This window comes from Chiloscyllium plagiosum, unplaced genomic scaffold (genome assembly GCF_037043375.1).
Source record: "Chiloscyllium plagiosum isolate Xiang-an unplaced genomic scaffold, Cpla_swu_hap1 HiC_scaffold_27, whole genome shotgun sequence".
NCBI classification, from domain to species: domain Eukaryota; kingdom Metazoa; phylum Chordata; class Chondrichthyes; order Orectolobiformes; family Hemiscylliidae; genus Chiloscyllium; species Chiloscyllium plagiosum.
Window position 1 is genome coordinate 3,843,658 of NW_028270165.1, and position 26,021 is coordinate 3,869,678.

Sequence of the window (26,021 nt, forward strand, 5' to 3'; positions counted from 1 at the left end):
CCAGACCAGATAAAGGATGCAGCTGGGACGACTGAGTTAATCCTTTCCCACAACGGCAGTGCCCTTCCCTAAAAAGGGCGTGAATCAGATTGGGGTTTTCTCCCCTTCCCCCCCACCCACAGAAAATGGTTTCATCGTTAGATTCTGACCGTATTCCAATTCCGCCATCTGCCGCAGTGGTATTCAAACCCAACAGATCCCAGAACTGGGTTAATAGTCCAGTCGATATCGGCACTCGGCAGTCGCTTTGTCAGTCCCCCTGCGATGGCACGTGAAGCCGCTGGTGGCTCCGGAGGTGGGAGGAGCGAGTGAAAGCCTTCCCACACTCAGTGCAGCTGAAGGGCCTCTCCCCTGTGTGGACTCGCCGGTGGGTCAGCAGCGAGGAGGAATCGCTGAAGGCCTTCCCGCACTCAGGACAGCAGAAGGGCCTCTCCCCTGTGTGGACCTGCTGGTGGGTCAACAAATTGGAGGAACGGCTGAAGGCCTTCCCGCACTCGGGGCAGCTGAAGGGGGTCTCCCCCGTGTGGACCCGCTGGTGCCTCAGCAGGGTGGAGGAATCGCTGAAGGCCTTCCCACACTCGGGACAGCTGAAGGACCTCTCCCCTGTGTGAATCCGCTGGTGCCGAAGCAGGGCAGAGACCTGGGTAAAGCCCTTCCCGCACTTGGGACAGGAAAACGGCCTCTCCCCGGTGTGGATGCGCTGATGAATCTCCAGGTCAGACGGAGTACAGAAGCCTTTCCCACAGTTACCACACTTCCACGGTTTCTCCATGTCCAAAGCTTCAGCCACAAGCAAACGCATGTACTGCCCCTCACTGCTGTGAGTTCCTCTTTCCAGGCCGTATAACTGTTTCAGGCTCCACTCTCAGTATGCAGCAACAGTAGGGTCTCTCATCCAGTCCCACTGATAATGAAAATGTACTGAAATCGGAACTAAAAAGCTTTGCTCCTTCTCACAGAATTGTAATAAAAAATCGTGGCTGTCCCAGTCGATTGAGTGACTGTCAGATATTGACGTGAAAGCGAGGACCGCAGATGGGGGAAGAGTCAGTGTTGAACAGTGCGGCGCTGGAAAAGCACAGCAGGTCAGGCAGCATCCAAGGAGCAGGAGAGTCAACATTTCAGGCATAAGGCCTTCATCTGTTCATTTTGAAACTTTTGTCTTCGGATCTTCAAATACTCTGGAAAAAGAGATTACAAAAGTCATCACTATCAGTGCAGGGTAGAAATTCAGAACAAGCTATTCTACTTTCTGTGGAGCATTCTTTTTTGTTATTCCACAAAATTGAAAGCAACATCCTTCTCTCCCTCTCCCCCTCTCTGTTCTCACTCCGCTCTAAGTAATTCTCCTGAAGGTGCTGATTCAGGATCAGAACAGCAAAAACGTCAAGATTTACATATTGGATAACTCCACCTGAAAGTTAATATCTTTCACAACATTGGGATACTGCCGAGAGTGAGCAGGTCTGATGTTGGGAAGCAAAACAAAATGTGTCAATTCAGGATGAATCGGGAATGCAGCTTGAGGAATAACCAGACACGTCAAGGTATTAACACAGACACCAGAGAGAAACTGAACAGAAGAGATGTGGCAAACATTAGTAGAAAGCCAGAGTCATTAAGATATACCGCACAGTAACAGACCTTTTGGTCCAATTCGACTATGCTGACCAGATATTGTAAATCAATTTAGTCCCATTTGCCAGCATTTGGCCCATACCCCTTGGCCAATCCACCCCACGTTGCACATCCCTGGACACGATGTGTAAGTTAGCATGGCTAACCCACACAAACCTGCACCTCCTTGGGCATGATGGGTACTTTAACATGTGCAATCCACCCTCACCTGCACATCCCTGGGCACTATGCATAATTTAGCATGGTCAATCCACCCGAACCTGGGCAAAGGTTAAAAATCACACAAACCCGGGTTATAGTCCAACAGGTTTATTTGGAAGGACCATCGTTCAGAGCACTGCTCCTTCATCAGGTGGTTGTGGAGAATAAGACCATAAGGCACAGAATTTATGGAAAGACATTTGTGGCCTGCCACTGAAATGATATATCGGTCAAATCTGGATTGTTAAGTCTTTCATCTTTTAGAATGGATTGCAGGTATCATTAATATGTAAATCCCAGAACTTCCTGTAAGGCACCCTCTCAAGATAACATAAGGCTTTACAACAAAAGGTGGCATCTCAGCTCAGACAATGCATTAAAGGTATGAGGTCAGAGTTTGCCTGTATCTCAGTCGTGAGTCAGACTGGTTCTATTTTCAAAGCCGGAATTTATAAAATATTATCTGGATTGACTGCCTGCATGAACTGCCGAGTCTCATCCACCAGCTGAAATGACTGGTTAGGGAGGGCTTGATCCCCACAGTGCAATGAATTCCCACTTTCAACCAAAATCCCAAATATCCATGCTCACTCAGTTGCTCTCTCTCAAATCAAATATTTCATTGTAATTTCTTCTGCTCCCAGTAAGGGCAAAACATCTTTGAAAGTTGCTCTGAAAGTCCAGTCTTCACAACCAGACTCCTGCTTTCACCGAAGACAATTAGTCATACAGCATGGAAACAGACCCTTTGGTCAAACTCGTCTGTGCCAAACAGATACCCAAAATTAATCTAGTCCCATTTGCCAGCATGTGGCTCTTATGGTTCTAAACCATTCCTCTTCATGTACCCAGCCAGATGCATTTTAAAGATAATTGTACCAGCCTCACCACTTCCTCTGGCAGCTCGTTCCATACATGCACAACCCTCTGCGTGAAAACGTTGCCCCTCAGGGCCCTTTTAAATCATTCCCCTCTCACCTCAAACATATGCCCTCTAGTTTTGGACTCTCCTACCTTGGGGAAAAGACCTTGGATATTCACCCAATCCATGCTCATTATAAACCTCTATATGGCTGCCCCTCAGCCTCCGATGCTCCAGGGTAGTTCAAACCCTCCAAGTCTAGCAACATCCTCGCAAATCTTTTCCGACCCCTCTCAAAGTTTCACAAGTTCTTTCCGAAAGCAGGGAGACCAGAACTGGACGCACTATTCCAAAAGTCACCTTCCCAATGTACAGCCACAACATGATCTCCCAATGCCTATACACAATGCTCTGACCAATAAAGGAAAGCATACCAAACACATTCTTCACTATCCTGTCTACCTGCGACTCCACTTTCAAGGAGCTATGACCCTGCACTCCAAGGTCTCTTTGTTCTACAACACTCCCCTTCACTTTGCCAGTCCTGCCGGGATTGCTTGACCAAAATGCAAAACCTCATTTCTCTAAATTAAACTCCATCTGCCACTCCTTGGCCCATTGGACCATCTGATCAATTCTAATTTATAGTGAATTCTGCTTCCTCTCATTCTCTCGAAGCTGAAAATCTCCATCCCACACACTCTCCCTCCCTTCTCACTTTGTAGAACCTAATCCCTGCTGTATCTCATCCTGAAGGGTCTGGTTCATGCTGTTTAACAGGCCCACACTCAGGGGAGATCTAATTGAAACATACAGAATACTGAACGGCCTGGACAGAGTGGATGTTGGGAAGATCTTTCCATTGGGAGGAGAGACTGGGGCTCGAGGCACAGTCTTATAGTAAGGGGAAGACCTTTACATTGGTGATAAGGAGAAACATCTTCAGCCAGAGAGTAATGACTCGAAGGAATTAACTGCCACAGAAGGCTGTGGAGGCCAGGTCACTGAGGATATTTAAGACTGAGATAGATAGGTTCTTGAGTATCAAGGGGATCGAGGGTTACGGGGAAAAAGCAGGAGAATGTGGATAAGAAACTTAACAGCCACGATTGAATGGTATGAGCAAACCCAATGGGCTGAATGGTCTAATTGCTGTTCCTATATCTGATGGTCTCTTGCTGTCCTGGACACAAACTGCATGAATCCAAGTAAGATTCTGTTAATCCATTTTTTAAGATTAGAATCAGTCTAACCGTTGTGGTACAGACAGCCTCAAACAGGGAAACTCACACCTTCAATACGTTATCTGAGACAACATGATACCAATTGGGAATGTAACTTTTAAAAAAGGTTTTGCTATTTACATATGAAAGAACTAAAACCAACATGGTTATTCTAAAAGAGGAGAGACTTAACAAATAACCCAAGTCTTTTTCAATATATAATTTCAGTTACACCCCACTGTAAACTTTTGCTATAAATTCAGTGTCTTACAATCTTATTCTTCACAACCACCCGATGAAGGAGCAGCAGTCTGAAAGCTAAGTGCTTCCAAATAAACCTGTTGGACCATAATCCTGTGTTTTTGATTTTTAACTTTGGACACAGAGCGTGAGAATTGGGAGCAGGAGTTGGCCATTTGCTCTTTGGAGCCTGAACCAGCATTGAACAGACCATAACTGGATATGAATCTTCCTACATCTCGGTGGATAGGCTGGGACTTCCTTCACTGGAGCACAGGAGGTTGAGAAGTGACCTTATACAGGTTTATAAAATCATGAGAAGTATACAGGAGGTGAATGGCAGGTGTCATTTCCCTCAGGTGGGGGTTTCAGAATTAGGCAGCAAATTTGAAAGGAGAGAGGAGAGAGGTTTTGAAAAGACTTGAGGCAGTTTTTTTTTAATACAGTAGTTCATGTGTGGAATGAATGTCCAGAGGAAGTGATGTTACTTTCAAAAGACATTTGGTTAATTACATGAATAGGAAAGGTTCGGAGGGATATGGGCCAAACACTGGCAGGTGGGACTAGATTAGTTTGTGAATATATTCAACGTGGACTAGTTGGACTGAGTGGTCTGTTTCTTTGCTGTATGACTCTAACTGTTCTGTACTTGTCTTAAAAACATTTTCTTGCTTTCTCCCATAAACATCCACTTCATTGTTGCTCAAAACTCAGATGAACTCAGCCTTGAATATATTCAATGACCCCTAACTGCAGGAAGGCATCCACAATTCTGAACACAATTCCTCTTGTTAATATACCACTTGCCTTGCTGATTGCTTGCTGCACCTGTCTAACAACTGGCAGTGACTGGTGTAGAAATACACTGAACCCCCTTTCTAGATCCACATATCATTCCCTATTCCCTTGTGCCTGAAACATCGACTGTCCTGCCCCTCAGATGCTGTCTGACCTGCTGTGCTTTTCCAGCGCCACACTTACTGACTCTAATCACCAGTATCTGCAGATCTCACTTTCTCCACATCTCAGTATATCACCATTTAAATAATACACTTCCTTTCTGCTCTTTTTCACAACTTCATATTGTTGTACTCTTTTTCTCATGTTTTCCAATTGTGGTCTTCTCTACATTGTGGAGACTGAGCATAAACTTGGGAACGGTTTGCTGAATGTCGCAGGCGGGTCCACAGTCACTGCCCACTTTAATTCCCCTTCCCACTCCCTTTCTGAAAAGACTATCTTAGGCTTTCTCCATTGCCACAATGAACCAAATAGTGAATTGGAAGAACAACACCTCATCTTCCGCCTGGGCAGCCTATAGCCTAGAGGACTCAACATTGAGTTCTCCAGTCTCAAATAACCTCACTTCCCATTCCCCCCACCCATCCCCCACGACTCCCTTCTCAGCTCCTCCCCCTCATTTCCACTCATCACTGTCACGAACCAGATTTATTCCTCCCATTCACCAACCAGGTCAGACCTTTCACCTATCCCCAATTCACCACCCTGCCCCAAGGACACTCTTTATCTGCACCCATCCCCAATCCTGAAGAAGGGTTACCCCTGAAACATCAACTTCTCCACCTCCTGATGCTACCTGGCTTGTTCTTCCAGCCTCCTGCCTGTCTATTTTGCCAATTGCGACACAGACGTGGAGCAACGTTTCCAGAGTCTGTCCACCCCGATTCACTCCCTTTCCTTTCATTTGCTGCAAGTCAACAACTGAAGCCCTGAATGAAAATAAAGAATTGGAAAAGGTGGTGAGAAAAGAGAGTGCCATACTTACAGATGTTGGACAGAGGAAGGAGATTGCAGTCTGGGGTGAAGCTCAATCTTCATTCAGAGAAACAGAAGCAGCAGCAGCAGCTTCAGAAACTCAGGGTCCAACTTCCGCATTCAGACAATAGAGTGGCTCTGATTGGCAGGAGGACTAGACTCCTTCCGGTCCTCCTGTACTTTCTATTGGTCAATCAAAAGAAGATCGCGCGCCTTTTTGTGCGGACTGCGATGAGCTTGCCCAGTGTTTTGCTGACACTCGGCGAGCATGCGCATGGCGTTGCTGACACCGGCAAACATGCGCTGTATGCTCAATCGGGATGCTGGTGTTACTGGCAGATTTTAAGTGTCCAAATGCCAATGGGAAAAAAAGGAGTCGAGCCACAATATGTTTTCCCCGTGGTTCGACATTTTATTGCTTTTGCATTTTGTCTCGCTGCTTCATCTTTATGTGTCTTTTACCCTTGTTGAGAGAGTCTCCCCGTGTGCTGACTATGGGCAGCGCTTTAACCAGTTACACAGACTGAAGAAACATTACACTATTCGCAGGAGGGAGTGACTGTACACGTTTCCTGAGTGTGATCACACTTTCAATTGTTTATCGGAAACACAGAGCCAAAAAGTCACCAGAACTGCGGAGAAGTTGTGGAAATGTGGGGACTGAGGGAAGGGATTCCATTCCCTGTGGGCACTGGAGATTCATCAGCTCAGTCGCAGTGCGGAGAGGCCGTTCTTCAAAAAATTATTACAACATTATTTCCCATTGACAAAAACACATTCACGCTGCCTGATTACCTTGAACTGAAACAAGTGCCCTGTCATAATATCTTTGATAATAGCTTTGAACATTTTCCCCATTCCATATGTTAAGTTAAATGGTCTGCAGTATCCTGTTCTCGGCCTCCCTTTTTGAAGAAAGGAGTTTTCCAATCTAAAGAAACCATCCCTGAAACTAATGAGGTTTGGAAAATTAAAACCAATACATTAACTATTACGGGGAGAATGCGGGTAAGTAGAGTTGAAATGCCCATCAGCCATGATTGAATGGCGGAGTGGACTCGATGGGCCGAATGGCCTTACTTCCACTCCTATGTCTTATGGTCTTATTTCACTCGCTAATTTCTCTTTAACAGTCTAGGATGAATTCCTTCAAATACCCGGGACTTATCAGCTCGTAGTTCCAACAGTTTACTCAGTACTAATTCCTTGGTGATTGTAATTTTTTTCAGTTCCTCCCTCCCTTTCAATTCCTGATTTACAACTAGTTCCAGGGTGTTATTTGTATCCTCTCTAGTGAAGTCAGATTCAAACTCTTCAATTCATGTGCCATCTCTTTATCCTCCGTTACTGAATCCCCAGACTCATTTTGTTAACTTTTTTTAAGAAAAGCTGACAAAACTTTCCAACCTGTTTTTATAATTCTTTTAGCTAACTTTCTAACCTTAATTGCAGTGCTACTGCCTGCATTATTTCTGATATTTTGCCACAGCTCTCAACTCGAGCATCAACTTGTCTGCGTATTCTATTGAACTGACCTTGATTAAGTGTTGCAAAACACACAAGGGCAAATCTTTCCTCTCCAGAAAGTCTTAGTACTTAACACGATAAAATTCACTTTGAAATATTGTTCATCCAAATTTTACCAAGCACATACTACAGATTCAACATCCCACAATGACACCCAGTTTTGTTATGATCTTTAATTCTGAAGAGAAATTTGAATACCCAATGATTAACTGGGAGAACTCTTCATTAAGTATTCACATTTTTAAACAAATAAAAATTACCAATTAACTGGAGTCTTGATAGTTCATTCACTTTCTGGGAATAGTCCAAGGGATGCAACATCTCTCTAGGATTCACTTGAATCCTTCTCAGGATTCCAAGTATTCCTGGTAATTGTATGTGGGAAAAGATCTGCCACCCTGGCAACCCACAATAGGCCCACAAAAGCAAAATTGGCCAAACTGTACCTAAAACACCCAAAATATCTTAGCAGGGACCAAGCAGGCTGACAAGCGAAACTAGACAGCACTTGCAGACAAGGGAATACCTGTACAGCTCAAGCACCCACTAACAATGACAGAGTACCACAGCTATCCCAAAGCCCTGAAGGCAGTTTCACAACCCAGCATTACCAAAACCACACAAAGGACAGGTCAGACAGAGAGGCACCAGCAAAAGCATTGCTCCCAGAACAGGACAATGGAAGCACCTCACCGCTTCAGAGGAAACATTAGCACCTTCCTGCGAATAGGAATGGAAGCTCCTGATCCATCGATACTGTCAGAATGTTGCTTTGTGTAGAGAATTAGGACATTCCTCTGATAACTGTTTTCCGATTAGCATCATTGTAACTAGATTACTCCATTTCCAGCAGCAACATTTCACTGCCACCCAGAGAATTGGAAATGAGGTTGCATAACTATGCAAAGGCATCCTGTCCCTACAACGTGCCCATGCCCTGAACCCCACCACCCTGCTCCCAATCACTCTGACCACTATTACAGATGAACACAACTGTTTAGACCCTGTCCAGCAGGTCGCTGTCCCGTGCCCTGACCTCTCTGAAACACCTCGAGACAACTCTGACCTCATACTCTATACAGATGGCTCATCCTTCAGGCCCTCAGACCACTGCACACTGGCAGGATGTGCCCTCTGCACTTCTTTCACAGTTCTAGAGTCAGTTGCACTGCCAAATGGCACATCTGCACAAGCTGCAGAGCTGTTTGCACTCACTAGGGCTTGTGTCATTGCTAAAGGACACACAGCAAACATTTATCCTGACTCCACATATGCCAGAGTCATCCACGATTTTGGCACATTCTGGAAACAGAGAGGCTTCGTCACGTCAGCAGGGAGGCCACTACAACACGCTACGTTGATTTCTAATCTCCTGGAAGCAGCCCTGTTACCCTCAGCCCTAGCAATTATCAAATGCCGTGCCCATACCTCTGCCACTGACCCGGTCACCCTCGGGAATGCCTCAGCTGACACAGCAGCCCGGATGTTGCACTGCACCCCGCCATCTACATCCTGCAGGCTCCCAGAATAGCGCAGGCCCCAGTATTCCCTGACCCCATGGAGGCTGTGCAAGCTACCCAAGAAACTGCTCCACAGCAGGAAAAGGACAGTTGGGCCTGCATTGGGGCCACACAATCTCCTTCCCTCAACCTACTAATACACCCTGATGGCCACATCATTTGCCCAAGTGCCCACCTACACACACTGGCCCTAGCAGCCCACAGCATTGGCCATACAGGCAAGAGGGGCATGATACACACTGTAACGCAGTCCTGGTATGCACCAGGATTCACTGCCGCTGCCCAAGTCCTGCTGTCACAGTGCCTCATCTGCCTGCAGAACAATGCAGGGAAGCCAGTTGCCAAGTACCTGCCAGTTCCTGAGGGGCCTTTCAGCCTCTTACAGATTGACTTCACACACATGCCCCCAAAACAGGGTTACAAGTACATTCTGGTCATCAGAGACATGTTCTCCAAATGGGTCGAAGCATTTCCCATAAGAAAGGATGATGCATGTATGGTAGTAAAATGCCTCCTAAAGGATGTCATCACCAGGAATGGAGTTCCCAGCAGCATAGAGACGGAGAGGGGGACTCACTCATGGCTTGGCTTGTGACCAGCACTAGCGAGGCACAAGGGATACCACAGCAACACCCCATTCACAACCAACCCGTTGTCAGACATGGTCGAGCAGATGAATGGCATCCTGAAGACCACACTGACTAAAACCACCCAGAAAACAGGACTGACCTGGTCAGACACCTTGCCACTTGCCCTATATGCTACACATACACAGCCAAACTGAACAGCTGTGCTCAGCCCTTTTCAAGTACTTATGGGGCAGCCTATGCCCACTGCCACCATACCCCTGACACTCACCACAGACACAACCCTGCTTCTGACACAAGAGGCCCCACTAGAGTATGTCCAGGCCCTTAGCAGGAGCATTAGTGCTCACACAACTAGGTCAGGGCTGCATTGCCCACACCCCAATCATTGCCCATTCATCTGTTCTGACCTGGGGACTATGTCATGATCAAATCACTAGAAAAAGATTCTCTCTCCCATCGGTGGAAAGGTCTGTACCTGATCCTGATGACAACCCAGACTGCTGTGAAACCGGAAGGATGGCCCGAATGGACACATACCACCCGCTGCAAGAGGGCTCCACAACCTCTGAACAGGGACCACACAGAGGAAGGCACCACTCCGAACACAGAGGATGAATCCAGCTACTCGCGGCAGCCATCACCATCTGATCTGTCTGACCATCACACTGTGGCTTGCTGGTAAACAGGCCCAAAGGGCAGCACATTTCATAACCCACTGTGATTTGCAGGCCAACACCTACCTCAGAATGGCTCATGGGTCTGCCCAGCGACTTAATCAGACCCGCTACTGGGTCTGCACTAGGTCCCTGTCCACTCTCACGGGGGGTATTTCCTTAGCCTCAATCCCCTTAAATATCTCTGACATGGTGGAATGGTGCCTGGAGCCAGACAGGTCCCATGAAGTTACCACACTCAAAATACCACCATCAATGACCAAATATGGGGGCAACAGCCCAGCCCGCTGGAGGTCTGCAGGTTACCACCTGGAAAAATATAAAGGGTGCTTTTACCCGGCCTACAACCTCTCCCATGAGCCCCCAGCCCTGACCATTGCTGACACTAACACACACGGGCCACCTGCAGGATCCATCTGTTTGAAACACACACAGCCATCTGGATGGGAGGCTGACTGGAGCCGGTGCACTGACTCCCTGCTCCTAACTCCCGCAGCATGCCGATCCACTGCAGAAGGCAGCATTTTAAACTGACAGGTCCTCAACAGGATCACCCAGAATACCACCTTCCTCACCAGCTGGACAGGGACCCAGACACTCCATCTCCACACCTATTTCATCTGTGGCCACAAAGCCTACTGCTGTCCTGGACAGGGAGCTACAATGTTGGGTATGCGGTACCATTAATTTATCACTCCCAGTCCCCTCCCTTCCCAAAGCCCATGCCACGCAGCAGACGAGCCCTTGCTGCCATTGAAGCAGCTCTCTACCTGATGTCACCCCACTGTGCAACCTTACAGTTACAGGTAGAAGCCCACAAACTCGCTGTCACAGTACAGGAGGTGGCAAACTCCACAGCAGACGCATTCGCCCAGCTGAATGTGGAGGCTGTTGCCATCTGTACTGTGACTCTGCAGAACACGATAGCCCTGGACGACCTACTCACTGTGAAAGAGGGCACGCGCAGAGCCTGACTGCAGGGACTGATAGCCCTCATCACTATCATTGCCAGGCTTAGAGCGCTAGCCATGGCTATCCGACTGTGCTGTTCACACCTATGTACAATTCTGTTACCCTCTGTCCCCCTTACCACTCAGCTATCACAGATCCACTGGGAGAACATCCCTGCCCCTAAAATAGCCTCTCCTGGACCAGACTCAGACACAGAGAGCTATCTGTCTGATACCGAGACCCCCACCTGACAATCCCCCTGGCTCCGGCTACATTGCCCCTTCTCGTCCCTCCCCTGAGCAAAACAAAAAGAAAAGGGGGGGAAATTGTGGAAAAAGATCTGCCACTCTGCCAACCCACAATAGGCCCACAAAAGCAAAATTGGCCAAACTGTACCTAAAACACCCAGAATGCCCATGCAGGCTCACAAACCAAACCAGACAGCACACACGGACAAAGTAATGCACTTCAACCTCACTAACAATGACAGAGCACCACAGGTATCTCAAAGCCCCAAGGACAGTTTCACAACCCAACAATACCAAAGCCACACAAACAGCAGGTCAGACAGAGAGGCACCAGCAAGGACTTGCTTCCAGAACAAGAAATGGAAGCACCTCACCACTTCAGAGGAGAAGTTAACACCTACCTGTGAAGAGGAATGGAACCATCGATAGTCAGGATGTTACACTGTGTGAAGGAACAGGACATTCATCCGATAACTGTTTTCCAATTAGCATCCTTGTAACTAGATTACTCCATTTCCAGATACATTGTATATTCCCCATTTCTTAATCATCCTTATTGTACAGCATTATTATAAAAACTGGTCTCATCCTCAGCTCTTGGAAGAGAAATTCTGATCTACCTGTACAGACTGTCAGTTTTGTGTCAGCCTAGTCAGTTTCTCTTCCAGTGACATCGCTTGTAATAAAGTGTTTGTCAATTTCACTTTGAACTGTGCTTTGTGATCTCTAACTTATTGGGCAAATTTCTCCGACATGCTATAACAGGGCGACCAGAACTGTACTCAGTACTCTGAAAGTGGTCTTACCAACATGATGTCCCAACTCCTATACACAACGTTGTGAACAATGAAGGCAAGTGTACTGAACGCCTCTTAACCACCCTGTCTACCAATGATGCAACTTTCATAGAACAATGTACCTGAAACCCACCATGTCTCTGTTCTACAACGCAACCCATTAACTATACAAATCCTGCCCTTCCTTGTTTGAGCAAAATGAAACCCCTCGCTTTTATCCATACCTCTCTCATACACACGCTCTCTCTGAGACACTCACACCCTCTCACAGGCTTCTCCTCCATCACACTCACACTTCAAGCATGCACACACGCAAACAGACACACGCGCTCTCATGCACACACACACTCTCTCATGCACACACAAGTCTATGGAGTGAATTTGCACTTGCAGATACATTCAATTTTGATCAAAAAGCACACAATCTGCAGGCAGTTGATACATGAAATATTTGTAAATTCCGACTTTGGAAATAGAACCAGTCTGATTCAAGATTGGGATACAGACAGACTCAAACCTCACACATTTCATTATTGTCTGAACTGAGATGAAACCTATTTATATAAAACCTTAAGTCATCTCAAGAATCTGACTTCAAAGACTTTCTGGAATTTACACATTAATGAACTAAAATTTGCAATCTATTATAAAAAAGACAAAAGATTAGATTACTTCCAGTGTGGAAACAGGTCCTTCGGCCCAACAAGTCCACACCGACCCGCCGAAGCGCAACCCACCCATACCCCTACATTTACCCCTAACCTAATACTACGGGCAATTTAGCATGGCCAATTCACCTGACCTGCACATCTTTTGGATTGTGGGAGGAAACCGGAGCACCCGGAGGAAACCCACGCAGACACGGGGAGAACGTGCAAACTCCACACAGTCAGTCGCCTGAGGAGGGAATTGAACCCGGATCTCTAGCGCTGTGAGGCAGCAGTGCTAACCACTGTGCCACCGTGCCGCCCACAAAAGACTTCACAACAATCTAGGTTTGTACAATATATCCGATTTTTTGCACTATACTGTGATCTTTTGCTATAAATTCTGCCTTATGATGCTGTTCCACAGCTTCCTGATGAAGGAGCAGCGCTCCAAAAGCTAGTGGTTCCAAATAAACCACTATAGCCTGATGTGTGATATTTTAACTTGATCCAACCCAGTCCATCTTTGGCTCCTCCACATCATTTCTAGTGAAGGCAGCCCACACCTCCCAGTACTGCCAGTAAACCTTACAATGCTGATGAAATGACGCAGTACCTGCACACATGAAAAATTTACAATTTTTAATGATACTAGCTACTCATTCACTGCTCCATCTGATACATGACATTGGAAACTTAGCGCAGGAGGCTGAAAGAAATGAGCAGTTTTAAAACAAAAACCTCTTGGAGCTCAAAGCTTTCAATGAAAGTCTGAACCCGGCAGTAAGTTCAGGTAACCTTTATCAAGACCCAACTTTATTACAGCTTCAGATCCCCCCAGCAAAAAGGCGTAGAAAAAGTAGCTTATTTTTTTAAAAACAGCTCAAGGTCAAAGAGTACACAGTCTCCCCACCCCCCACTTTCTTTACTATTAGTCAGAACCAAGTTATCCCTTTGTAATTGGATCCTTGGTACAGCCTTAACCCGGAGGAAGTATTGCCTCACTCAGCAATTTCAACCCAGACCCTGTATCCAAGTGAGTTTCTCCCTGTTCATTTCTGCAGGTGGGGGAGTCAACCACACTGCTCTGGGTCTGGAGTCACATGTAGGCCACCCGGGTAAAGGATGCAGCTGGGACAACTGAGTGAATCCTTTCCCACACGGCAGTTTCCTTTCCTAAAAAGGGCATGAGTGAATCAGATGGGGGATCTCACGCCCCCGCCCCCAAAAATGGTTTCATCGTTAGATTCCGAACTCCAGACTTCTGACCGAATTCCAATTCCGCCATCTACCACGACGGGATTCAAACCCAGGGGTCCAGTCGATAATGGGACTCTGCCATTGCTCCTTCAATCCCCCTGCCATGGCATGTGAACTCGCTGGTGCCTCTGCAGGTGGGAAGAGCGGGTGAATCCCTTCCCACACTGAGAGCAGGTGAATGGCCACTCCCCAGTGTGGACCCGCTGGTGGGCCAGCAGGGTGGAGGCCTGTGTAAAGCCCTTCCCACACTCAGGGCAGCTGAAGGGTCTCTCCCCAGTGTGGACCCGCTGGTGCTTCAGTCTGTCGGATGAATTGCTGAAGGCTTTCCCGCACTCGGGGCAGGTGAAAGGCCTCTCCCCGGTGTGGGCCCGCCGGTGGGTCAGCAAGGTGGAAGCATGGGAAAAGCCCTTCCCGCATTTGGGGCAGCTGAAGGGTCTCTCCCCTGTGTGGACCCGCTGGTGCTTCAGTCTGTCGGATGAATTGCTGAAGGCTTTCCCGCACTCGGGGCAGGTGAAGGGCCTCTCCCCGGTGTGGACCCGCCGGTGGGTCAGCAAGGTGGAAGCATGGGAAAAGCCCTTCCCGCATTTGGGGCAGCTGAAGGGCTTCTCCCCCGTGTGGACCCGCTGATGCCTCAGCAGGGCTGTGGAATTGCTGAAGGCCTTCCCGCACCTGATGCAAAGGAACGGCCTCTCCCCGGTGTGGACCTGCCGGTGGGTCAGCAGACTGGAGGCCTGGGTAAAGCCCTTCCTGCATTTGGGACAGCTGAAGGGCCTCTCCCCTGTGTGGACCCGTTGGTGCTTCAGCAGGTCAGAGGAATGTCTGAAGGCCTTACCGCACTCTGTGCAGGGGAACGGCCTCTCCCCGGTATAAGTGCGCCGATGAGTCTCCAGGGCAGATGGGAAATGGAAACTTTTCCCACAGTCACCACACTTACATGGTTTCTCTACGGAGCGGGATCCCTCAGGTTTTTCCATGGCCAAAACTACGCACAAAAATGTGTAGAGCCCCTCCCTGCCGTGAATCCCTCTTTCCAGCCTGTATAACTATTTCTGGCTCCACACTCAGTGCACTGCAACAGTACGGTCTCTCATTCAGTCCCACTGATTCTGAAAACATAGAAACAGGAACCAAAAAGCTTTGCTCCTCAAAGTGAGGACTGCAGACACTGGACACTCAGTGTCGAAAAGTGCGGCGCTGGAAAAGCGCAGCAGGTCAGGCAGCATCCGAGGAGCAGGAGAGTCGATGTTTCAAGCATAAGCCCTTCATCTGTTGATTTTGAAACTTCCAAATTCAGATCTTCAAATAATCTGTAAAAAGAGATTACAAAAATCATCACTGTCAGTGCAGGGTAGAAATTCAGAACAAGCAACTCTACTTTCTGCAAAACGTTTTTTTCTTTTGTTACTCCACAAAATTGAAAGCATCATCCCACTCTCTCTCTTCTCTCCCCCTCTGTTCTCACTCCGAGCTAATTCTCCTGAAGATGCTGATTCAGGATCTTACAGGGGCAGAGAAGCAAAAATGTCAAGTCTGACATCTCTCTGAATTTTGGATAACTCCACCTGAAAGTTGATATCTTTCCCAGTATTGGAAAACTGCTGAGACTGAACAGGTCTGATTTTGGGAAACAAATACTGTGTCAATTCAGGGTGAACCTGCAATGCAGTTTCTTGACGAACAATGAGACACGAAATGGTTAACATCCCCAGGAAGGGGGAGAAAAGGAGACATCAAGGTATTGACACCGACACCAGAGAGAAAGTTAACATGCCGATCAGGTATCCAGAAACAATCTAGGCCCGTTTGCCAGCACTTGGCCCATTTTCCTTTAACCCCTTCCTGTTCATATACCCATCCAGATACCTTTTAAATGTTGTGATTGCACCAGCCTCCACCATTTCCTCTGGCAGCTCATTCCTTACACACACCGCCCTCTGCCCCTTACGTCCCTTTTAAACCTTCCCTTCCCCACCCCACCTGCCCACCCTGAACCTATTACCCTTACATTCTGGAGTATCCCATCTCAAGGAAAAGACCTTGACTATTTACCCGATCCATGCCTCTCATGATTTTATCAACTTCAGCCTCCAGTGCGCAAGGGGAAACAGCCCCAGTCTGCTTGGCCTCTCCCTTTCACTCAAACCCTCCAACCCTGGCAACATCCTTGTAAATCTTTTCTGAACCCTTTCAAGTTTCACAACATCCTTCTGATAGGAGTTACACCAGAACTGCACACAACCTTCCAAAAGTGGCTATGGTTCTGCTGAACAATGGCAATTTAATTCCAAAATATTAATTTCTTCATGAGAAGGGAATAATTGGCAATGTAGCTGTAAGAGGCCTCTTGCGGAAGAGTGAAGAACTGAGTGAGAGAACTTTCCATTAAAATGGAGAGGAACAGAGGTGATTCTGTGACTGGGGACTTAAATCTAAAGCAAGGAAATTACAATGACAGAGGTACAAACAGGCCACAACAAATGAAGGAACATTATTGAAAGGAATGACAAATATTTAAAGAGCACCTGGAGGAACTGCAACAGTTGTCCATTCCTGTCTGAAAAAATAAAACACAGAAGGTGACACAGCCACGGCTAACAAGGGACATGATGGATAGGACTAAATCCAAAGGAGTGGCGCACAAATTGGTTAAAAATAAAGTAGCAGATCTGAAGACTGGGAGCAGTTCAGGTTTCAACAAAAGGATTGGTCAAAAGGGGAAAATGGGGTATGTGAAGAGGAAAATAAAATTAGAGAAAACAATAACAATGAGAACAGGCAAAGTTCTCATGTGGAACAAAGAGATGGCAGACCAATTAACTACATATGTTGCTTCTATCAAAACACAGGTAACATCCCATGTTGGGGAACACATGGTCCAATGAGAGCAGAACTGAAGGAAATGAGCAGTGGTGGGGAAGTGGTGTTGGGGAAACTGATGGGATTAAAAGTTTACAAATCCCTGTGCTGGTAACCCACACCCCAAACTATGGTCTGAGGTCATACAATTGGCAAACCTTGGGCTGATCTTAGCAGAACTGTTTAATGGTTAGGTCCTATGGAGTGTTACTGAACAAAGTGACCTTGGAGTGCAGGTTCATACCTCCATGAAAGTGGAATTGCAGGTAGATAGGATAGTGAAGAAGGTGTTTGGTATGCTTTCCTTCATCAGTCAGAGTATTGAGGACAGGAGTTGGGAGGTCATGTTGCAGCTGTACAGGACATTGGTTAGGTCACTTTTGGAATATTGTATGCAATTCTGGTCTCCTTCCTATCAGAAGGATGTATGAACCTTGAAAGGATTCAGAAAAGATTTACAAAGATGATGCCAGGGTTGAGAGATTTGAGCTATAGGGAGAAGTTAAAAATGCTGGCGGTTTTCCGTGGAGAGTCGGACGCTGAGGGGTGACCTTATAAAGGTTTATAATATGATGAGATGCATGGATAGAATAAATAGACAAAGTCTTCTTGCTGGATTGGGGTAGTTGATAACTCTAGAACATAGGTTTAGGGTGAGAGGGGAAAGATTTAAAGGAGATGTAAGCGGCAATTTTTTCATGCAGAGAGTGGTAAGTGTATGGAATGAGCTGCTGGAGGAAGTGGAGGAGGCTAGTGCAATTGCAACATTTAAAAGGCATCTGGATGGGTATATGAATAGGAAGGGTTCGGAGGGATATGGTCCGGATGCTGGCTCAAGTTATCCCTCCTCCTGCATTGAATTTCAAATCCATCTTCATCATGTCTTTCCTCCACTCCTGGCGTTCTCTTTTCTCCTGTCTACAAAATGAAAATAACATCAACACATCAATGCTCTCCTGGTCACTGCGATCTTGGAAGTACCCAGTTTCTGTTTCAGCGCCACAAATGATCAGATTCATTCACCTCAAATTCACAGTCCGCCTTCGTGTCATTCTAGATCTCTCTCTCTCTCCCACTCCCTTTTCCTGTTTTAAGGCCACACAGACCAAGCTCAGGGCCAGGTCTCTCAGAGTGAAATGAGGAAATTCTAGTTGAATGACACCAACTGTCACTTCTCTCCCGGAAATGACAGCTGATGGTGCCCTCACCAAGATGGCCGCCCGCGCTCCCCGCCCCAAGTCAACATGCGCCTTATCCTTACAAAGATGGCGCCCTGTTACCCGGGCAACACGAGAGCTCCTTCGGTGGTGAAGTGGGCCTGGGGAGGTTTTATTCACGGCCTCAGGCCTCCCCCTCGGAGTTTATAAACTCCCCAGTCTCCCTCCTCCCGCGGTTCCCAATCCTACGCTGTCTCACTGTCTCCTCTCCCCGGGATGTTTCTGAAACCTGGTCCTGTTCTGAAGGAGGATCCCCGGACCCGAAACACCTCCTCACATTCCTCCCGACACGAGCTGCCGGACCTGCTCAGCTTTTCCAGCGGCTCCTGTTCTTGTTCCTTCAGCCGCCGGCGCCATTCCTCCCCCACACTCAGTAACTTTACCTCACCGCACGCATGCGCACAGCCAGGGGCCCAGAGAGAGGTTTCTCGATCGCATGGGAATGTGGGAATTGGCGGCGCCATTAATGTCATGAAATCCAGTATCCCATATGCCTTCTTAACTGTCCTATTCACGTGTTAATGAAGTTAATGAAGAAGGGCTCATACCGGAAACGTCGATTCTCCTGCTCCTTCGATGCTGCCTGACCTGCTGCGCTTTTCCAGTAACACATTTTCAGCTCTGATCTGCAGTCCTCACTTTCTCCTCCTTAATGAAGTACACGTCAGGGGTAAATCATTCATCGATTTTAGATTTATACATTGAGTGGAACACTACAGGTGTTTAACTCTAAACTCTAGTTCCAATTCAGTGTCAGTATAATCGCTTTTTATCTGCTCTAAAATAAGCATCGAATCAATGCACTCCATCTGATCCTTCTTAACGTTGATTTTCTTTAGTTTGCAGATTTCAACACTGTTTCAACAATTTATTAAAATCTATTTCTGGTACATGGGCGTCACTGGCTGGCCAGCATTTGGTTCTCCTTGAGAATGTGGTGGTGAGCTGCCTTCTTGAACCGTTGCAGTCCAAACCCTGTACGGTGACCCAAACATCTTGAGGGAAGGAATTCCAGGATTTGGACCAGTGACACTGAAGAAACATTCCCAAGTGAAGATGGTGAGTGGCTTGGAAGGGTACTTGCAAGAGGTTGTGTTCCCAGGTATCTGTTTTCCCGGTCCTTCCAGATGGAAGTGGTTGTTAGTTTGAAAGGCAATTTGTAAGGTGCTTTGGTAAATTTTTGCAGTGCATCTTGTAGGTACTACACACTATTGCTTCTGAACAGTGGATATGGTACCAATCAAGCAGGCAACATTGACCTGGATGGTATGAAGCGTTTCAAGTACAGTTGAAGCTGCAACCCCATCCAAGCTAGTGGGGAGTATTCCATTACACTGCTGACTTGTGGCATGTAGAAGTTGGAACAGGTTTTGGAGAGTCAGGAGGTGAGTTACTCACTACAGTATTTCTGGCCTCTGACCTGCTCTTGTAGCCACTGTGTATATATGGTTCATCTAGTTGAGTTTCTGTTCAATGGTAAAACCCAAGGATGTTGATCGTGGGGTATTTAGTGACAGTAACATTGTTGATATCACAGGTCAGTGGTCAGATTATCTCTTTTGGGGATGAGTCATTCTGTGACATTTGCATGGCATTCATGTTACTTGCCACTCATCAGCCCATTGGATATGGTTAAGATCTTGTAGCATTTCAAACTTAACTGCTTCAGTTTGTGGGGAGTTGTTTCTAGTGCTGAACATCTGCAATTATTGCAACATCTCCACTTCTGAACTTATGATGGAGGAAGGTCATTGATGAAGATGGTTCGGCCTATGAACTCCTGCAGAGTTGTCCTGAAGCCGAAATGACTGACCTCCACAAACCATAGCCATCTTTCTATGTGCTAGGTATGACTTAACAGTTAAGACATATAAAACTAATTGAAGGAATAGGTATGAGACAACCCTCTTCAAGGTGTCTCCAGTGCAGGTTTTTCTGTTCTCGAAACAATCTGATAAATGTTGACATTCATCAGCCTTTTGATCTTGGCAGTTTCCTTTCTCTCCAACATTTGTTTCACATTAGCAAGTTGAATTATTCTGCATTTTTCAGGAAAATGTTTTACAGAAGGTAACATTCTTAATATCTGTGTAATGTTCCGTGGGAAAACTGTCTATAGTCCACCAGGTGGAGAGAATTTATCTGAAAAGATTTGTCAAATGCCCTGCTTCCACAAGACCCAGTGTTCCCAAAGTTGAAGTACTTTTAACAGCCCCTTTATATTTTCCAGAATTCCCATGATAGGAGACATGTGTCACTTATACCCACCACAAATCTCCTGAAACTGGGTGCACTACAAAAGTCCAGCAGGAAGATTATCAGTAAAAAGGTCTGGTTTCAATCATAGAGTTATAGACATCTAGAGACATACTGCACGGAAACAGATCCTTTGGTTAAACTCATCCATGCTGACCAGATGTCCCAAGCTGACCCAGTCCCAAGTTTCAGCCTCTGGCCCATATCCCTCCCAGATGCCTTTTAAATATTGTAATTGTACCCATCTCCACCACCTCCCTGGCAGCTTGTTCCACACACACACCACCCTCTGCATAAAACGATTGTCCTTGAGGTCACTTATTCCCTCCTTGCTACCCACAGCATCTCCTCTCCATTCCCCCACCACCCTCAGCACCCCCTGTCCATCCACAGCTCCTCCTTTCCATTCCCACCCTGCCACCCACAGTGCCCCATGTCCATTTCCCTCTCCCCACTCTCTGACTCCATCCATCCTCCCTCTCTCCCCTCACCCTCCGCTCTCCATCTCTCTGTTCCCTGTCTATTCTCTCTCTCCACCAACTCTCTGCTGCCCATTCTTCCACTGCCCCCACCCTCTCCTTGCCACTCATTCTCTCTCTCCACCCACCCTCTGTCCCCGTCCATTCTCTGTCTCTCCTCACATTCTGCACCCCACACCATTCTCTCTCCTGCCCCCCCCCCAACACTCTACCCCCACATTCTCCCTCTCAGACCATTCCCCCCATTCTCTGGGTCCCCCACGCTCTGCCCTGCAGGCCTTTATCTCTCCCCCCCCCCAAGTCCATCTCCTCTCCCTCACCCTCTGCTCCCCTGTCCATTCTCTCTCTCTGTTCTCCACAGCTCCACCCAACCCCCGTCCATTCTCTGTATTCTCCCCAGCCCCACCCTCTAGCCCCCATCAATGAGAGGAAGGAATCTGGTTGATGGCAGGGAGGAGGAGGAGTTCCCCAATGTTGAGTCCTCCCAACTCTATGCAGCCCGGGCGGAAGATGGGATGTTGTTCCTCCAATTTGCAGTTTGATTCATTGTGGTCAGGGAGGAGGCCAAAGATGGTTATGTCAGAAAGGGAGTGGGAAGGGGAATTAAAATGGCTGGTGACTGGGAGGTCCGGTCAGCCTCTGCGGGTCCAGGTACGATGCTCGGTGAACTGTTCCCCTAGTCTCCCCGATGTAGAGAAGTCCACAATTGGTAAACACATGGCAAATGCAGTACCACAATGTATAATTATAGTGTCTGCTGTGAAAAAAGAAGCAGAAAGGAGGTGTATTGTTTAAATGGTGATGTGTTGGGATGTGGAGAAAGTGAGGACTGCAGATGCTGGAGATCAGAGTCGAAAAGTGTGGCACTGGAAAAGCACAGCAGGTCAGGCAGCATTCAAGAAGTAGGAGAGTTGACGTTTTGGGCATGAGCCCTTCATCAGGAATGATGTGTGAATGTAGAAAGGGGGCTCAGCGTCATTCCACAACAGTCAGTACCAGTTGTCAGGTGCAGCAAGCAATCAGCAAGGCAAGTGCTATGTTAACAAGATGAATTGAGTTCAGAAGTGGGGATGTCTTCCTGCAGTTAGAGGGTCATTGAATGTATTCAAGGCTGAGTTCATCTGATTTTTGATCAATAAAGAAGTGGATGTTTATGGGGGAAGGCAAGGAAATGATTTTAGAACAGTTTCAGTCCAACTAGTCCATGCTGACTATGTTTTCAAACTAAATTAGTCCCAGCTGCCTGTGTTTGGCCCATATCCCTCCAAACATTTCCTATTCATGTACTTGTCCAAATTTCTTTGAAACGTTGTTACGGTACCTGCGTCCTTTCTCTGGACATTTATTCCACACACAAACCGCGCTCTGTGTTTTTTTAAAAAAAACTAGTGCCCCTCATGTCTTTTTAAAATCTTTCTCCACTCACCGTCAAACTTTGCTCCCTAATCTTGAAACCACCCTAGAGAAAGAAGACCCGCCGTTCACCTCATCTATATCCTTCATGATTTTATAAACCTCTATAAGGTCACCTCGCAACCTGCTGTGCTCCAGTGAAAAAGTCCCAGCGTTTCCATTTAGGTGTAGTTAGATTCATATCCAGTTATGATCTGTTCAATGCTGGTGCAGGCTCGAAAGACCAAATGGCCGAATTCTCTTTCCAGTTCTCTCACTCTGTGTCCAGGACAGCAAGAGACTATATGACATAAGAGCAGAAAGTAGGCCATTCAGCCCATCAAGTCTGCTCATACCATTCAGTTGTGGCTCATAGGTTTCTCAATCCCATTCTCTTGCTTTCTCTCCATAACCCTCGATCCCCTTGGTCCTCAAGAACATATGTCTCAGTCTTAAATGTACTCAGTGACCTAGCCTCTGCAACCTTCTGTGGCAATGAATTCCATAGATTCACCACTATCTGGCTGAAGTGTTTTACATTTATCTATGTTCTAAAAGGCCTTCTCTTTACTCTGAGGCTGTGCCCTCGGGTCCGAGTCTCTCCTACCAACGGAAACATCTTCCCAACGTCCACTGTGTCCAGGCCATTCAGTATTCTGTGTGTTTCAATTAGATCTCTCCTGAGTGTGGGCCTGTTAGTCAGCATGAAGCAGACCCTTCAGGATGAGGTACAACAGGGATTAGGTTCGGCAAATGGAAAGAGAGTATGTGGGATGGAGATTTTCAGCTTCTAGGGAATAAGAGAGGAAAGAGAGTTCATTATAAATTAGAATTGTTCAGGTGGGCCAATGGGCCAAGGAGTGGCAGATGGAGATAATTTAGAGAAATGAGAGGTGCTGCATTTTGCAGCTGTATAAGACATTGTTTAGGCCACTTTTGGAATACTGTGTTCAGTTCTGGTCTCCCTGCTATAGCAAAGAGGTTGTGAAACTTTGGAAGTGGTTGGAGAAGATTTACAAGGCTGTTGCCATGCTTGTGACCTACAGTGAGAGGCTGAAGAGGCCAGGGATATTTTCCCTGGAGAATTGGAGGCTATGGGGGTGATCCTATAGATGTTTATGAGGGGCATGGATAGGGTAAATACCAAGGCAATTTTTCCCAGGGTAGGGGAGTCCAAAACTAGAGGGCATATGTTTGAGGTGAGAGGGGAATGATTTAAAAGGGATGTGATGGCAAGGTTTTCATGCAGAGGATAGTGCATGTGTGCAACAAACTACCAGATAATGACAACATTTAAAAGGCATCTGGATAGGTACATGAATAGGAAGGATTTAGAGGGATATGGGCCAAATGCGACTAGGTTAATTTAGGATATTTGGTTGGCATGACAAGCTGGACCGAAGGGTCTGTTTCCATGCTTTATAACTCTAATCAGCTTTGCTGAAAGCAGAAGAGTCAGAGCAGCTTTCAAAGATGTTTTGCCCTTACTGGGAGCAATAGATTATAGGTGCAGGAGTAGGCCATTCTGCCCTTCGAGCCTGCACCACCATTCAATATGATCATGGCTGATCATCCTTAATCAGTATCCTGTTCCTGCCTTATCTCCATAGCCCTTGATTCCACTATCCTTGAGAGCTCTATTTATGTAGACAGGCCAACAAGAGGTGAGGCCATACTGGATTTGGTTCTGGGTAACGAACCAGGCCAGGTGTTAGAATTAAAGGTAGGTGAGCACTTTGGGGATAGTGACCATAATTCGGTGATTTTTACACTCGTGATGGAGAGGGATAAGTGTGTACTACAGGGCAAGAGTTATAGTTGGGGTAAGGGAAATTATGATGCGGTGAGGCATGACTTAGGATGTGTGGCTTGGAAAAGTAGACTCCAAGGCAAGAGTGTAAAGGATATGTGGAACTTGTTCAAGGGGCAACTATTGAGTGTCCTTGATAATTATGTACCTGTCAGGCAGGAAGGAAAGGGTCGTGCGAGGGAGCCGTGGTTTAATAAGGAATTGGAATCCCTTGTTAAATGGAAGAGGGCGGCCTATCTCAAGATGAGACGTGAAGGTTCAATTGGGGCGATTGAGAGTTATAGGGTAGCCAGGAAGGACCTGAAGAGAGAGCTAAAAGCAGCAAGGAGGGGACATGAAAGGTCCTTAGTCGATAGGATTAGGGAAAACCCTAAGGCTTTCTATAGGTATGTTAGGAATAAAAGAATGACTAGGGTAGGAATAGGTCCAATCAAGGATAGTAGTGGGAAGTTGCGTGTGGAGGCGGAAGAGATTGGGGAGACACTGAATGAATACTTTTCTTCAGTATTTACTCAGGAACAGGGCATTGTTGTGGATGAGAATACTGAGTCACAAATAAGTAGAATGGATGGCTTTGAGGTATGTAGAGAAGAGGTGTTGGAAATCCTGGAAAAGGTGAAAATTGATAAGTCCCCTGGGCCTGATGGCATTTATCCTAGGATTCTCTGGGAAGCAAGGGAGGAGATTGCAGAGCCATTGGCCTCGATTTTTATGTCCTCTTTGTCTACAGGAGTAGTCCCAGAAGACTGGAGGATAGCAAATGTGGTTCCCTTGTTCAAAAAGGGGAGTAGGGATAGCCCTAGTAACTATAGGCCGGTGAGTCTCACTTCTGTTGTGGGCAAAGTCTTAGAGAGAATTGTAAGGGATAGGATTTATGCACATCTGGATAGGAATAATGTGATCAAGGATAGTCAGCATGGTTTTGTGAAGGGCAAGTCGTGCCTCACAAACCTTATTGAATTCTTTGAAAAGGTGACGAAGGAGGTTGATGAGGGGAAAGCGGTAGATGTGGTATATATGGATTTTAGTAAGGCGTTTGATAAGGTTCCCCATGGTAGGCTACTGCAGAAAATACGGAGATATGGCATTGAGGGTGAATTGGAGGTTTGGATTAGGAATTGGCTGGATGGAAGAAGACAGAGGGTAGTAGTTGATGGCAAGTTTCTTCATGGAGTGCCGTCACTAGCGGTGTTCCGCAAGGATCTGTTTTGGGACCATTGCTGTTTGTCATTTTTATAAATGACCTGGAAGAGGGGTTAGAAGGTTGGGTGAGCAAGTTTGCGGATGATACGAAAGTCGGAGGAGTTGTTGACAGTGAGGAAGCATGTGGCAGGTTACAGCAGGATATAGAGAAGCTGCAGAGCTGGGCAGAAAGGTGGCAGATGGAATTCAATGTAGCTAAGTGCGAGGTGATTCACTTTGGGAAGAATAACAAAAAGATGGGGTACTGGGCTAATGGTCGGATACTTGGTAGTGTGGATGAACAGAGGGATCTTGGTGTCCATGTACACAGATCTCTGAAAGTTGCCACCCAGGTAAATAGTGCGGTGAGGAAGGCATATGGCGTACTGGCTTTTATTGGTAGAGGAATTGAGTTCCGGAGTCCTGAGGTCATGATGCAGTTGTATAAGACTCTTGTACGGCCGCATCTGGAATATTGTGTGCAGTTTTGGTCGCCATACTATAGGAAGGATGTGGAGGCATTGGAACGGGTGCAGAGGAGGTTTACCAGGATGTTGCCTGGTATGGAAGGAAAATCGTATGAGGAAAGACTGAGGCACTTGGAGCTGTTTTCACTAGAGAAAAGAAGGTTTAGGGGTGACTTGATTGAGGTGTACAAGATGATTAGGGGGTTAG

The 26,021-nt window shown here is 46.8% G+C and overlaps 2 protein-coding genes across 2 annotated transcripts in view; one reads left to right on the top strand and one right to left on the bottom strand.

The window, feature by feature from the left end:
* LOC122545205 (uncharacterized) overlaps positions 1-26,021 on the top strand; it is a 105,063-nt gene that overhangs the window by 28,300 nt on the left and 50,742 nt on the right.
* Positions 177-18,554, bottom strand: LOC148142893 (uncharacterized). Its single transcript, XM_087973885.1, has 4 exons — positions 18,505-18,554; positions 14,263-15,461; positions 11,820-11,826; positions 177-766 (listed from the first exon to the last, which is right to left on the bottom strand). The coding sequence occupies exons 2-4, from the start codon at positions 15,126-15,128 to the stop codon at positions 251-253; spliced, it is 1,389 nt and encodes a 462-aa protein (XP_087830011.1). The 5' UTR covers positions 15,129-15,461; positions 18,505-18,554; the 3' UTR covers positions 177-250.

Bases quoted from the DNA above. Each gene is read 5' to 3' on its own strand.
- LOC148142893 (XM_087973885.1), bottom strand. From the start codon at position 15,128: ATGGAAAAACCTGAGGGATCCCGCTCCGTAGAGAAACCATGTAAGTGT.